Source organism: Dermacentor variabilis, unplaced genomic scaffold, assembly GCF_050947875.1.
Source record: "Dermacentor variabilis isolate Ectoservices unplaced genomic scaffold, ASM5094787v1 scaffold_12, whole genome shotgun sequence".
NCBI lineage: Eukaryota > Metazoa > Arthropoda > Arachnida > Ixodida > Ixodidae > Dermacentor > Dermacentor variabilis.
The window spans coordinates 47928390-47943599 of NW_027460280.1; the positions used below are offsets into that span (position 1 = coordinate 47928390).

Consider the following 15210-nt stretch of genomic DNA (forward strand, 5'->3'; position numbering starts at 1 on the left):
CACACACACACACACACACACACACACACACACACACACACACACACACGCGCGCACTGCTTATAAATACCGAAAAGTGTCCAACTTGTGATGCAACCGCAAATTTATAGAACGGATTGCGCCGACCGGCACCTCGGTAACACGGCTTCCGCAGCCCCGTCTTTCACGAGAGTCCAAACTGCTGCACACGAATAGCACTGGCGTGTACAACTTGCGCTCTTGCCTTATTGCTAAAGCGTTTCATTGTTGAGCTCGATCGAACAGCTTCATCCTGGGAAAAAATGCATGAGAAGCTGGGCAGCAAGGTGCGAAAGACAGGAAAATTGTTTCCGCGTATTTCTCTCGCACCATTTCTTTGCTGTAATTCCTCGCGCAGGTGTTCGTACCTTGTGCACATGCAGCCGCTCACCGGCCTATAGCGGCACATTGAAAGGCAAGGGTTGCTGCGAGTGCCGACGGCAGTACATGTACGACGTAGCGTGTATACGCGTGACGCGAAGACGTGGGATTATATATATATATATATATATATATATATATATATATATATATATATATATATAGAACTTGAGCGATGCTACAAGGTAAACAGAACAAGTATTTCATTTCAACAGTTTCGACCGGTGGACCGATCTTGATCGGGGTTTACAAGATCGTCATGTAAACCCTGATGAAGATCGGTCCACCGGTCGAAACTGTTGAAATCAAATACTTGTTCTGTTTACCTTGCAGCATCGCTCAAGTTCTTTACGTTTGGAAGGTAGCCTGAAGGAATTTGTCTTTATATACATATATATGAGCGCGCGTGTGTGTGTGATTTGTGTGTGCGTGTGACTGTGCAGCAGCGCGAAGTGCAGCTTTGCGCGCGTTTTCTGCGCCACTAAGAATTTCACCGCGCGAAAGCAAGAGACAACGAACGATCACTTCTTTCCGAGAAATCGGCGACGTCCCTCGGCCGAGCGCATTTCTGCCGAGCTTCCCGCGGAGCAGCGCTGGGGGAGGCGACGCACGTGGTGTGCGCGCATGTCGCCGAAACCACGGCGGAGCAGCCACCGGGCTCACGAGTCCCAGCGGCTCGCGACGACGGCTGGAGGAAAGAGCCCCGGAGCGCACACGGCCTGCACGGGTCCGCGCGGCGGGCTCCGAGTGCAGACTAGGACGGCGCCTGGCCGCCCGTGAATCAGCGGAACGCGGCGCGGTGGCTCCTTCTCGCGCGCGTCGCGAAATCCGATCCTTTTCCTCTCGGCGCAGCCCGCGTTCCTGGAAAACGGGCTCTCTCGGCGGAGCCCCGATGCGGAACGATGCCGGCTCCGCCGCCTCTGCCGCGCTCGAGACGGACGAGGAAATCGGAAGGGAGATAACGGGCCAGGAGCTTGCCACGCCCCTGCGCCCCCTCCGTTTTTCTACGGGTCCTTCTCAACAAATGAAAATGCCGCGCGCAGCCGGTGCGACCGCACGACGCAGCGGAAGTGCGCAATGTGACAACCGGTGCGCGGGGGCACCCCATCGCCGTTCGTGACAATTCTTTAACGAGGCTCGGGTGCGCCGACACGTAAACTGCTCACTATACGGAGGGCGGCAGGAGAAATGCCGGAGATGCGGCAAAATATCACCGCGTGGATATGAGCCGAAGGCAACCACGCGTCTCTTTAGAATAATGAGTGAAAATCCTTCTGACGGAATTCCAACCGCCAGCATTCCTTGCATTGTCCGTGCACGTATATCGTGGGAATTTTTGTGCGTGGCGGAGATAATATATGTACATTCCCAAGCGGACACACTTACGCGAAACCCTGCTGGCGTAAGTGTACACATAGTGTACTCGGGCAGTCCAGCCTTTCGGCTCCGCATCGGGGCAGGGGTGCCTCATCGCAGCATACGTGGATCGGCAAATATCGCGAACCAAGCGGTCGGTTTCCTCTTTCTCGAGTGGCGATGGATGAAAGCCTCTAAACCTCCTCCCAACCAGTGTTCGCGAACACGTCGTCCCGATGACAAAGAATGAAGGCATCCAACTCCGCATTCGTGAACCAGCTTGCTTCTGTTGTATGTATAGCCCCGACTGCGTAGCGAAGCTTGCTTTTACACCCAGCATTCCGCGAGTTCACATATACTACGTGAGGTGCATTGGACGAAAGATTTGACGCAAGCAGACAGAATTGGCTAATGGAAAGAAGCAGAAAAAAAAGACGTGATGTGACTGACCTGGCGGAGCGTTAACAGGAGCGCCATGCCGGCGTGTAGCTCACAGAACTAGCTACGTTTACATGAAGCCGATAATGCTGGGTCAAGTCGTCTTGTTGGGCCGGAATCCGTTGTCTGGATCATGTGAACTCTAGCGGGTCGGGCCTAGTGAGCTTGAGTTCAGTTGGCTCGCATGCAAGTGGCTCGCCTAACACTTGGCACGATGCATGTAAACGTGGTCGGGTCGGTCTAGTTCTGCTGGACTTCTGACTCGAACCGCTCGCGTCGAGTTCTTGTAAATAAAGTGTTTAGGCCCGATAGTATACAATCGGGCCTATACGCAACTAAGGCAGTTGTGGAAAGTTCAGTTGAACGACTGGTCTATCCTGGAGAAAATTTTCCAGACATACTATGAAGGTTAAACTGCTATTTGCTTAAGTTTTAGAGTGTTCCTTTAGGCGCAGGGATAACTATATACATTTACTAATATTTTGGACTATACTTTCCAACATCTTTGCTGAGGCGAACGACACCAATATTTTTCATGAAGTGATTTTTTATGCAGTTATGGTGATGGAAACGACCATCACAGGCAGGTTCGCGCGCTGCAGCTTGCACAGCCATGCTGTTATGAGCTCTGAAAAAAATGTGCTTTCGCGCGTGCGTGCCTGCGTGCGTGCGTGCGTGTGTGTGTGTGTGTGTGTGTGTGTGTGTGTGTGTGTGTGTGTGTGTGTGTGTGTGTGTGTGTGTGTGTGTGTGTGTGTGTGTGTGTGTGTGTGTGTGTGTGTGTGTGTGTGTGTGTGTGTGTGTGTGTGTGTGTGTGTGTGTGTGTGTGTGTGTGTGTGTGTGTGTGTGTGTCAGCATTCACCGCCTCCACAATGCGCGCTATCTACAAGCCCTTACATATACGCTATGTACGAACTTACCTGCCACGGGAAACCTGAAAAAAAAAAGACTATTTCGTGAACTCGACGTTGCGCCATGATGACAGGAGTACATACACGCGTACGCAGGCAGACACGCACGTACAAATGCACACGCATGTATGCACCCATGAGCGCATACTTGCATACGCTTCCCCAAGGGCAGGGGTAAGGAGGAGAAGGGGTGCTGGTAGCCTTCCTGGCCTCTATCCAACAAAAAAAAAGTTTTTAGGCTAAAACTGTTCGTAAGAGCATATACTAGCCAATTTTCATGTCGGGCATATTAGCGAAGGCGGCCGACCAAAGGCAAGCTACAGTTACGAAGGAAAAGATTTGCGGATTCGGCCCCTTATGTGTTCTATGTGTTGCGAAATGCGCTAATTTGATGACTGTGTTACTCGGGGAAAGGAATCCACGGCCTCTACCCACGACATCGAGCCATGTCTACGATTTGGGCAGGCAGTGATCAATAAAAGCAATAAAACAAACGAAAATAGCCCGAAAGCAGCAGCGCACTTCTTGCGATCCTTGTGGCACATTGATCTTAACCTAAGCTTTGTCTTGCGCTTTCGCGCCGCGTCCAGGACAAGGCAGCGGCACAAAGGCTTTTATTCGTGCAGCCATTTTTCAAAGCAGCGTCGCTTGCACAGACAAGCAGTCCGGATATATCTGGACGTAAACCATTGTGTATATTCTGCTCCTGCCCTCACCCTTCCACTGCCCATTTCAAAGCTTTTCTTTTCTTCCTTTTTTTCCCCTCCTGTTGGTTGGCTGCACGCGTGCACTGTGCGTCATCCGCTATCGCTGAAAATGCGTGCCCGAAAGAGCGATGAGGCAAGGTCGCTCGGTCGTTGTGGTCAGCGCTGCCCAGACAACAAAAGATGGGAGGTCCGGCACGCCGTCTGATAGGCGTGCTCAATTTAAGCACGCGCTCGGCGCTAAACAATCCCCCACGGCCGGTTGCTGCCGAAGACCAAAAAGACAGAACTGTTGTGTCCGAAGGCAGATCCTCCACGAAGGCCTGTATAATGCCTTGTCTCGGCGAAGTTGCGTGCAGGAGGGCAGACCGACGCTGTTCGTGTTAGAAAATATTTCTGTTCGATCTACTTGCCGTTTGTGGGTTCGCCTCTCTCCTTGCTCATGAAAATCAGGAGCTGGACACGGCCGTCAAAACTGTTCGTTCGTGAGTGCTTCTTATTATTGACCAGTCACATTCACTAATTCATTCATTTATTGATACTGTCAGCCCTCATCGGGCTATTACAGGAATAATGTGTAGAGCATCAGGATTGTCTGAAATTCGTACTTACGAACAATTAAAGTGAATGCGCTTTTTGTAAATCCCGGTACTGTTCCGATGTCAAGTGGGCTGATTTGTCACGCCTACTTTTGATTTGTCACGATGTTCGCATATGTAGAAAATAGAGGCAATAGCAACAAGAGAAAAGGTCATGTTAGGTTGCAATAGTACAATGATGTAAGAAAGTAGTCCACTCGGAGCAGAAACTCGGCAGCCACCATCAAGAAGGCGAAAAAAAGGAAAAGAGATATGTGAGCTCAGCCGTGATGGACCGACTAGCGATATACCACTCATTCTTTATTCGCCCTCCCTTATTGCAGACTTCTCGACGTCGAGATAATGGGGCTCTGTTCAGCTGATAGACCCGTTATCTGGCCGCTGTCACTCAAGCGATGGACGTGGTGTGGCACGATTCAGGCGTTTAGCTTGCGTCTAAGCCACCCCGCCGTATTTTTCTTGCGAAGTCATCTCGCGATAGAATAGCGTTCGAATGTACTGCGTATGTGAAGTTTAGAACTCGTGGCTGTGAATAGCGGGGATCCACGCACTACAAGTTTGTGCCATGAGAAAAGGAATAGCCAATGCAGAGGGTGTTTGTGCATGTGCGCAAACTGGGCAGAAATGAAGTCGCGCAACTGAAATCTTAACGAAAGGAGAGCTTATAAAGCTTGTAGATAAACGATCGTATATTACGACCGCACAGAGTACCCAGCAGCAAGTTAGGTTAGGTTAGGTTGGGTTAGGTTAGGTTAGGTTTCTACATACAAGCTTCTTTGATGGTCATGCGCAGGACCATCAAAGCAGCTTATATGTAGAAAGAAGAATACCTCACCAAAATAAACGTGTCCCTAAATGATCGATTTGCCGAGCGCATGAAATGGAGGGAAGCCCTTTATATTATGCTCTAACTGTTGCAAAGTGGATCTAAATCCCTTAGAACAATGCTGACTACCCTTTCTGCGCTCTCGGCTTCGATTCTGCTGCACGCAAGTAGCAACACGACGAGCAAAGCGAGGGACCAAGGTCTCCGTGACCCGTGGAAACCGCTTCGCCACAGACACTGCGACCAGCAGGCAAGACTCGGCGGACGATCCCGCCCGGCGGGCCTTTCTCCGCGGCGGCGCTATTTTTGGGAAGCCTACAGCGTGCCGCTCTCGAGACCGCCCCGTGGTCTACGGGGCCGCGGGTGCAAGAGACTCATCCCTGCAGCGGGTGCTGTCGCCATCTGGACCTCAGGGCCTCGCGTCTCCCCCTGCGCCAAGGTGCAACCCTCCACACCACCCTCCTTCCTTCCAAACACGACCTCGTTCGGTGCGCGCCATTCGACCAAGCACGATGAGCTCTACCACACTATTGCTTTTCTTCACGATTTTCCCTATCGCCTGCGCCAACCATTCTGGAGCCCCCAATCAGTTCATCATCTTTGTTTTTTCTTTTCGGATATGAATCAACAGTTTCAACTCCACGGTTTCTTCTCAGCGCTCCACAGACTATGGGTTCCTTCCTGGCGCTTAATTGTCACGGGCGTGAGAAGGCCCTTATCGAGCCTCGTGCTGCAATCAGCGAACACTGAGCATGATCTCACTCGTGTAACTGTTCCGCTGTAACATAAATACACCTTCCAACAAGCTGGAGTTTCGCCGGATTTCTGCGCAATGCTGCCTGAGTATCGACAGCCAGGAATACATTTATCTTGGACCAGGCGAGCAGATAAGACAATTCTCTTCCACAAACCTTTCTCGCTGAATTCTACGATAGGCTCGTACAACCATGAATATTACACAATTCACAGTTTGGCCCCACCGTCCCAGAGTTGACGGGCGGAAATACAGAGGAGATCGCGTGCTGACTCCACGTGCGCGTGTATACGTTCTCGCCCTGTTCGGGCCCCGAGGTGACTTCACAAAGCTATTCGTTCGGAGGTGTTCTTTGCCATTTGGTCGGCTGCCTTCGGTAATATGTCTCGCACCAGTATAGGCTGGCATCTGGTGTTATGAACAGCTTTTGCGTAAGAACTTTGCGTGTGAATACGGGCCTTCGTTCGTAAGTGCTCTTTTCCATCGTCCAGTCGTCTTTGCTAATTATACGTCCAGCGTCAGATTTGGCTGGAAGTTTCTCTTACGAACAATTCTAGCGTAAGAGCATTCGTGAACACAGGCCCCGAATCTGGCCAAATGCTCCTGGCGGAAAGTAATGCCGCCGCGAGAGCAGTGCCTGCTAAGGACGTGCCCAGTCTCTAGATGAACACAGTTCACTTGGATTAGTGGGGTCATGGCACGAATGGTGCGGCGATAAGCGGAAGGGAAGAAGACATGCGCTGCAGCGGCAGCGCTTGGTCAAGACGGCTGCTCTCGTGACGCGAATCGAGGACGCCGCCGCAGCCGCATGCAACGTGAGCGGGCGGAAATCGGCGGAACGAGACAGTTCGCCCTTGTTCCCTTGTTTTGCCTCCTGTGGTACGCGATCGACCTGCACGTCTTGCATATGCAGCAGGAGTGCGCATCGTCTTGTGTGGCACTCTCATTGGGCTTTTCCGCACGATTTCCTTTCGCGCTCCTAGGCAGAAATCCCTTGACAGGAGCGCGTTGTAGATTTACGATGCAGTGGAATTGCCTTTCGTAATCGATAACGCGACATCGACGCAATAGTTGTGAACCATGTATATATATATATATATATATATATATATATATATATATATATATATATATATATATATATATATATATATATATATGACGAAGCCATCGGTAACGAAGCAATTGCCAAGGTCCCGGCGGTGAATTCACATCGCACGCATATGCGAGATGTTTTACCGCTGTGGTGCGCTTGCGAATAAGCGCTTTCTATATAAAGCTGCGAAGCTGGAGTGCTTAGCACCGGCAAAGCTACCTGGAAGCGGAGACAGTATAGTATAGCTAAGTTGGACCGGCAGTGGTATAGGCTAGAATTTAAGTTCCACTCGCGGCCTGCCTGGCTTGCCTCAGGTCCTTGATGTTACCCTGCGTGCCACAATTGAATCTCGCCTAATGGCGAGCTTGCCGCCTGAGCGTTGCTTAGTCTGCCACGCCTGTCTTCCAACTTGTCGGAAAGTCGCAGAGCCATCAGCCGTGCGCACACTCAGGCTTTTCCACTGAAGCGGGACCCGCTAAATGGCCGCTCCATTTCGTCCGCGCGACAGACAGGGGCGGGAGTGGTGCTTGGCGAGGGAGTCGCGGACAGCGCGGGGTGGCGTCTGAAGACAATTGCTGAACTCGTTCTAGGCCCAGTAAACCGCCAGTATTGTTCTGTGCAGCACTTGCTGAGCCTGAGTATTAGTCTTAGCGTATTGGTCTACACAGTAGAGAAAAAGGTTATTATGCACGACAGTTTGCAATTCTGCATTTTGTTTCGGACTGCCCAGTGACCATGCGCCACTCATCGAGGCTATGCCGGCGCTTCATAGCGCGCAGACTGTCATCTAATTCTGCGCACTTGAATATCAAGCACACTAACATCATGGGGCGCGATCGTTAGATCGTTGTTCGAAATGTGCGTTCAGTTTGCGTTCAGTTTCGCCTCACGCGATTGGCTTAGGCCGCGCAGAGTCGTCAGCCACGCGGCTGGCGACTTCGCGTGAGGCGAAACTGAACGCAAATTGAACGCACATTTCGAACAACGATCTAACGATCCCCGATCGCGTCCATGTTTCGATGACCGCACTTTCCGTGATTAGCGCTGCCTTACCTGCGCATTATAGGTGGCGCAAGGCTCGCGTAACTGCAACAGCCTAGGTCATGCACAAGGGATTCTGATGAAAAGTACATGTTTACTACATGTGCTCGACATGTGCCTTGTGCAAGCAACGCTGCACCACTCTAAGCTGGTCCTCTATATATGCACTCACCCGAAGGCAACAGCTACGCATACGGTGGCACTTGGAACGGCGCGAGGCGCATGCAGACGGCACGAAGAAACGCCAAGACGAGGCGCAGTTGGCTGCCGCAAGTGCGCTGCATGAAATTGTCGGAAGCTGGATTGTCCCGGTGGCGTCGCAGTGCGCGTCGCGTGGCCTGCGTCAGCCCGTCGACAGGGTGGCGGTCGGTTGCGAAGACGGCGCCTGCTTTAGGCCGGCAAGCACTCCAAGACGTGCCTTCGCGCAGTATCTCGTTGTCGATGGACGCTCGCGAGCGGGCGCTGACAGCTCTCCGGGTGCCATTATGCGGCTCCGGGAACGAGGGACAGGCGCCCAGAGCGGGAGATAACGTGCCACCCCGAGAGGTGAGCGCTCTGCGATCCCTATCGGCGTTCGTGTTTGCTTCCCCGACGTTCGACGCTTCCCGCCCCCAACTATGCCGGGAGTGGACGGCGCTTGCGTGGTACACGCCGTTTTGCGGCTCGAGCGGTTTATCACGTCACCTCGCGCAACAATCCGGTTGGCACGTCGGATGGGAGGGCCGTCACACAGCGAAACGTCAGCATTGGCTCTTTTTCTTGCATTTCTTCAACTACAGCTACGCTACTCCTCCTCCTCCAATAACCTATTTGAAGGTGACTGCGGTCCGTCGCACATCACCACCATGGTAGTCCGTACTTATAAAGTAAAAGAAAGCGACTAACAGTCAGTAAAGTGCACGCGCACATTTTATTTTTTTTAGTTGCACGTTAGCATTGCAGCATTCTTCGCAATTTCCGGTGTCGAAACAGGTGCCAAACACTAAACTCTTCATTCGTAAGCGAATTTTCTACTGGCATCCCGCCTGCGCTAATAATATGTCTTACATCACGGTTGACTGACACCTGCTCTTACGAACAGTTGCGGCGCTAGAACTTTGTGAATACGGAACAGGCGCTGACCAATCGTGACAACCAGCATGCAATTACACGTCCATTTTCGCATTATTAGCGAAAATGGTTGGCAAGTAATTATTGCGATGAAAACGCTTTGCGAATTTGGACCCTGTATTGTTGCTGTATGGCCGATGTGATCCGGACTTCTGTATTTGTTTCTGACATATCTGCCGTACTTTTAACATTGGAACATTAAGATCTAGGAGGAAACCGTGACAGTTTCTATGGAAAGTGAGTAACTTTTCTGGACACTAGCCAGCACGTAAAACTTGATAAGGGATATGTGTTCGCGCAAATGTTTTAACATAATAATTTCTGGATTTGTTACTCCAGAGAGCACATTTTGTCAACATACGGTGTTTTTGTTTTCCTTCAATGGCATCGTAAGTTTTCGAGCAGCGTTTACAATTTTGCAAATTATGTGAACAAGTGTTGTTGTTGTTGTTGTTGTTGTTGCTGTTGTTGTTGCTGTTTCTGACTTGACTAGCGGTGGAGAAATGTCGATGAGTGAAGGAAATTGCGGTGGAGGCAGCGCCAAATGCTTGCTTTATTCTTACTGCATGCCCTGACTCTCCCCGTCCCTTTTTCCTTTCGCAGAAGCCGGGGACATGATCAGTTGAACGAGGACCCTGCCTCAGCAGACCATGTGTCACTTCTGCTTCAGAGTCCTAAGCTTCGTCAGCCTGTTCTACCTGACAGTGTCACAAAGTACGTTACCTACACATTCCTGTGCTTCTTACGTTATCGCTTCTCATGAGCATACTGGGCTCCGCAGGTCATAACTATGTTGCACGGTTTTATGATTATATATATATATATATATATATATATATATATATATATATATTATTTCCTGAAACTTCTGATATTACACTTGGTGGCGGCAACGTACGGATGGACACCCGCCGTGGTTGCTTATGGTGGCTATAGTGTTGGGCTGCGAATGAATCACGAGGTCGCGGGATCGAATCCCGACCACGGCGGCCGCATTTCGATGGGGGCGAAATGCGAAAAACACCCGTGTACTTATATATAGGTGCACGTTAAAGAACCGCAGGTGGTCGAAATTTCCGGAGTCCACCCACTACGGCGTGCCTCACAATCAGATCGTGGTTTTGACACGTAAAACCCAATAATTTAATTTTTTTTAACGTACGGATTAAATCAGACGTCTGTGTGTTTGTGTGTGTGCGTGCGTGTGTGTAGTAACGTAATTTATTAACATTAAGAATATTTCCCCATTGAAAGCATTTATGTATCCACATTCCACGATGTATATAAATACGTTTATTTATATATTTGTATGAATGAGCTGCTGCAGAGAATAAGGCAGAAGTATGATTCAATCATTCGTACCAAATGATATCTCAACTTTAGTCTGTTTGATCAACGCGTTGCCTGGCAAACATTCTTGCGGAGCGCAACGAACCCGAACATGGCAGTATGCTCAATAGAATTCCATCCATTTATTCTATTATTACCCCTCATCGATCTACAGTATTTTCTATCGCGTGCCTAAGACGCGTGTATGCCTACTGGAACATTCTGTGCGCGGTTGATATTAATATGCACTTTACATGGAATGCTTGTCAGTGTCACATGATACTGGACTGCACACGGAAACGTTTCAGAAGCGAACTACAAACTTCAGGAGGTTCCTCTGAAATTGTGCTTTCGTAGCCATCACTCGGACCTTTGTATAAAGGTAGATGCACAGGTTCTGTTCCTTTTTGTTTCTTTTCTTTTTTTTTCGCAAGCCGTAGATCAGCATAGGTGCTGAGATGATGCGAAAGAAAGAAAATAATGAAAGAAAGAAAGAAGTAATATAGAAACTGAAATTGCGTCCCCTGTTAGAAATTGGGGAAAAAAGAAGGTAAAATATGTTCACGAAAACATTGCCTCTGCCATGCTACTGTCTCTGGATGTGAAAAATTCAATTTCGCCGCCTATCCCCGAGAAAGGGCGCGACAGATTTTATCTTACAGCCGGTTTCCCAAAATATCGTCTGCTCTGGTTTCCGACATGTGTCAGCGAACGTAAAGGAAGGATCTTTCTTTCCTATTTTTTTTCCCTTCACTCTCGTTCTCTTTTCGCAATTTCGGGCCATCAGCACTTTTGGAGCTCCACGCAAAAAAGACGAAAAGAGATTAACAAACAACTCTTTAGCCTTATTTTGCGTGTATATTTGGCAAGTCGAGGACCCGTCGAGAGAGCCGCGTCGCGCCGACCTTTTCTCGCTTAGAGTCTCGACCGTGAGCTGTTGTTTCAGAAGCCAGCCCGTGTACGTGCCGTAATGAAACCGCACCGCGGCTTCGTGCATGCGCTCCCAAGCCGGAGCCGCCGGAATTCTAACGTGCAGGGCCCCAAACAGGCAAAGGAAATGCGAACAAAGTGGGCCCCGCGCGTGTGGCGCCGCTGACGAAGCTGCGTCGTCCGCTCGGCAGTGGCGCGCCGAGGCGAGACGCCAAAGGGCGCGCGGGGTAATCCCGGAAAAGGGCTTTGTGCGGCACGCTGCCGCCGCAGGGCCAAAATTAACCGGCCTCTCGACTCGCGCCGTCAAATGGTCGCGCCTCGGCTCCGCGAACCGACAACAGAGACCCTCGTTCGAGCCGCGGCTGCCGGCGTAAATCCCGGTGTGCATAAAGGAGCCCGCGGCCACTTTTATGCGCGCTTCCTCGCCATTGACGAGCGGCGAATTACCGCCGCCAGGCCGGACTGCTCTAGCCGCAGCTCTGATTCATGGTCGCCGAGACACGCGCCAGCAGAGACGCCGTCCCTGCAGCTCGCGGTGTCGCGCACGGCACGCCGCCGTAACTCTTCCGGCGCTGTCAGGCTGCGGCAAGGGCACGCTCCTCCCGTGGAGCGCGGCGGTCAGGAGCGTCTGCACCAAATCGTCACGGCAATCTCTGGCCAGAGGGGCGAAGCTCGCGCGTGGAATCTGGCGCAGGGACGTCGAGAAGTCTATGCACGGAACCGCCCGCCATGGCTGGGCGCGCGCAGTCGTCGGAGAATGAGTGCCTCAAGCTGAATTGTGGAGGAGATACTTGGAGTGCGTTTCTTTGCGTATATATATCACGATGGCTCGGACATCTAGGTGTTGACGTCTGGCTTCTCAAAGGGCGCTGCACTGTGTCGGACATGCACGAAGCAACCGCTGAGTCGACACCAGTGCGGCCGGGAATGATTTGTGCACACCCCTCCATGGCACGCAAATCGTAGACAAACAGGGCCCGCATTCACAAAAAATCTCTTACGCCGTAATTTTTTCGTAAGGCTATATTTCTCTCCTTCTCTCTTGTCGTTCGTTTGCTCGGCGCTGAACGAAGAGGTGGTTGCCAGATGTAGCGCCTGCAATTGCGGCATCTGAATAATTTAGGGAATAAGTAGATGAACCAGAGGTTTCAGCCTGGTTCTCGCTTTAAGGTCTCGTCAAGCATTGTTTGTTACCGGTCAGCAGGTAACAATGCAAAGCTGATGAAGATTCTGTACAGCTGGTCTAGTCCGGAATAAGCTCAAATCCTCTTGAACGTGTCAGTGGCGCACGCTAAAAGAGGCTGCGACTGCCGTTTGTGAAACGTGTCGCGCGTTTTACTCTATATACTGCTCTAGCTTTGCTTGGTGTTACCGGAACAAGGTGTGAACTGCCACATTACGCCATCCTTTCTAGTCTTTCCGGATCGCTGTGCAGGCCATATACAGTGCGCCGCTGAAGGAAATTCTGACTCTCAGTTTGTTCACTATAGCCCATATGCGCAATTAGAAAAGAAAAGAAAACTTTTTGCTAGAACTGCTCGTAAGGGAAAATTCTAGGCCATCCTGATGCTGCGCATATTAGTAGCGAAGGCCGCTGGCCAATGCCAAAGAGCACTTACGAACCAGAAGCTTTGCGAAATCGGCCCTGGACCTGTATTGTAATGTTGTAAAGTTCATGTGCCAGCCAATTATAATATTGAACATATAGTATCAGCGAAGGCGGCCGGCCAATGGGAAACAGCACTTAGGCGCCACGGGAGGAACTCTCGAGCTTCTATACAGCGCTTCCGGTCGACCGCGCCGTAGCGCCCTTACGGCGAAGCTGTGCCTCTCGCCTGCGGGGGGCAGCTCACTAGACACAGTGACTTCCTCAGGCACTCGGGCCTCGCCATCCACTGCTCTGCGTGACCTAACAGTGCCGGTGTGCCCGGGGCCGGGTAACAAGCTCTCTCGAGGCCGAAGTCGCTCCACAAGCGAACTACGGATAACTCGGACCTAATCGCTCTGTCCTTTATATGTAAATAGTCCCTTTCTTTACTCTCTCCTCTCTGTTATCCTTTCTCCGTGTCCTTTTACGCCCCCACGCCGAGTGCCGACCACCGTTCAGGTGTTAGCCGACTGTGCTAGACAGTTGCGGTACGTTCAGCAGTAATTCACCTTCCCTTCCTTTTTATTCATTCACCCGCCGTGGTTGCTCAGTGGCTATGGTGTTGGGCTGCTCAGCACGAGGTTGCGGGATCGAATCCTGGCCACGGCGGCCGAATTTCGATGGGGGTGAAATGCGAAAACACCCGTGTACTTAGATTTAGGTGCACGTTAAAGAACCTCAGGTGGTCTAAGTTTCCTGAGTTCTCCACTACGGTGTGCCTCATAATCAGAAAGTGGTTTTGGCACGTAAAACTCCATAATTTTTTTATTCATTCATTCATCAGATAAACAATCCGTTACAATACCGCGCAAGAAAAGCTTTGTGGATTGGGGCCCCTGATGCGCACTGACTCCTCGAACTCGGCGTCGGCTTGGCTGGTGGCCGAAAGGCTACGGCGGCTCTGTCGCACAATGGACACAGTGACAGATCACTTGCCGTTCAGGCGGCTAAACGACCTGAAAGATTGAAGACGGCGGCTTTTTCTCGCAGTGGCAAGCTGCCGTTATTTGTGAGTTTATTATTTTCACGGTAACATCAATGGAATATTGTCATGCGACTTGATCCTTGCTTTGCAACGACGAGACGACGTATACGCCCCCCCCCCCCCCCCAATACTACCCTGTATTTCTTTCTTTCGTTCTTTCTTTCTTCCTTCTGCGTCTGTTGTCAAAAAAATCGCGACTGTATCGCTTCCTCACCGAATATCTTAGCATATTTAGCGACTCGTGGAACCGATAACATCGGGTCGCGCGAACGACGCCATTTCAGGAACTAGTTGATCATCCCAATTCGCACTCTCCGTCGCACTCTTCGTCGTCTTCGCTTCATGCACACCTTTCATTACTAGCGTCGCCAAAGGCCGCGCCGTTTTCTTTTTCTCGTGTATTCCGCGGCGTCATCGCACATTCAGCGCTCCGCCCGAAAAGCTCGCCTGCAGACCGCGGCAGCGGGTCGCCAGACCGCAGGATGCAGCTCAGAATACATGCATTCGGAATAACCGCGCGGGCGCGCGCACTTCCTGCCTTGACGCGACACGCCCCGTGTTTGGCCCCGCGTCGCGAGGGAGAGGGGGGGGGGGCAGCAGATTTACATTACGCAACTCTGAGATGGACTCGACGAATTACAGCCGCGGCCCAGGCTGTCAAGCTGGCTTGGCGAGAAAGGTGCGCGCGCGGCGCTGCTGATGTGTGGACTCAGCGAGGTGGAACAAGTGGTGGTGGGCGCGGCGAGGCTTTGGACCGCTCGCTCGTGTCGGGAGAGAGCAGATAGCAGCGGAGATGGCGGTACAACGCCGGTGCAACGACAACTGAAGCCAGGCTGTTAATTTTTGCCCTTTTCGTTGGAAAGACAGGCCCACGGCACAGATAAGAGAAAGAAATAGGGGGCAAATAATGTTTTGTTATGTTGCCAAGCAGGGCCCTACGCGGAAAATCACTTTCAGGAGGGGTTATGCAAGCACAGCGGCGACCATTCCGAAGTACTCACTTATTTTTACAATGAATTGAGCACGTCCCCGAAGTATACGTATAAGGACATATATAAAGGTTGTACTAAACAGTATATTGGCGCAG

At 51.2% G+C, this 15210-nt stretch overlaps 2 protein-coding genes across 4 annotated transcripts in view; one reads left to right on the plus strand and one right to left on the minus strand.

The window, feature by feature from the left end:
• Positions 1-8345, minus strand: part of LOC142566095 (uncharacterized) — a 155032-nt gene extending 146687 nt beyond the window's left edge. Inside the window, exon 1 of the mRNA XM_075676863.1 lies at positions 8294-8345. Within this exon, the coding sequence (XP_075532978.1) occupies positions 8294-8314 (21 nt within the window). The 5' untranslated portion in view covers positions 8315-8345. The remainder of the gene's footprint in view (positions 1-8293) is intronic.
• LOC142566094 (fibroblast growth factor receptor 2-like) overlaps positions 1-15210 on the plus strand; it is a 90544-nt gene that overhangs the window by 50336 nt on the left and 24998 nt on the right. For 2 of the 3 annotated variants that reach the window (XM_075676860.1, XM_075676862.1), the window contains exon 3: positions 9835-9945. In XM_075676860.1, coding sequence (XP_075532975.1) covers positions 9882-9945 — 64 coding nt within the window. In that variant the 5' untranslated portion in view covers positions 9835-9881. Of the gene's footprint in view, positions 1-4075; positions 4291-9834; positions 9946-15210 lie in introns of those variants that run through there. The other variant, XM_075676861.1, reaches the window with a different exon arrangement.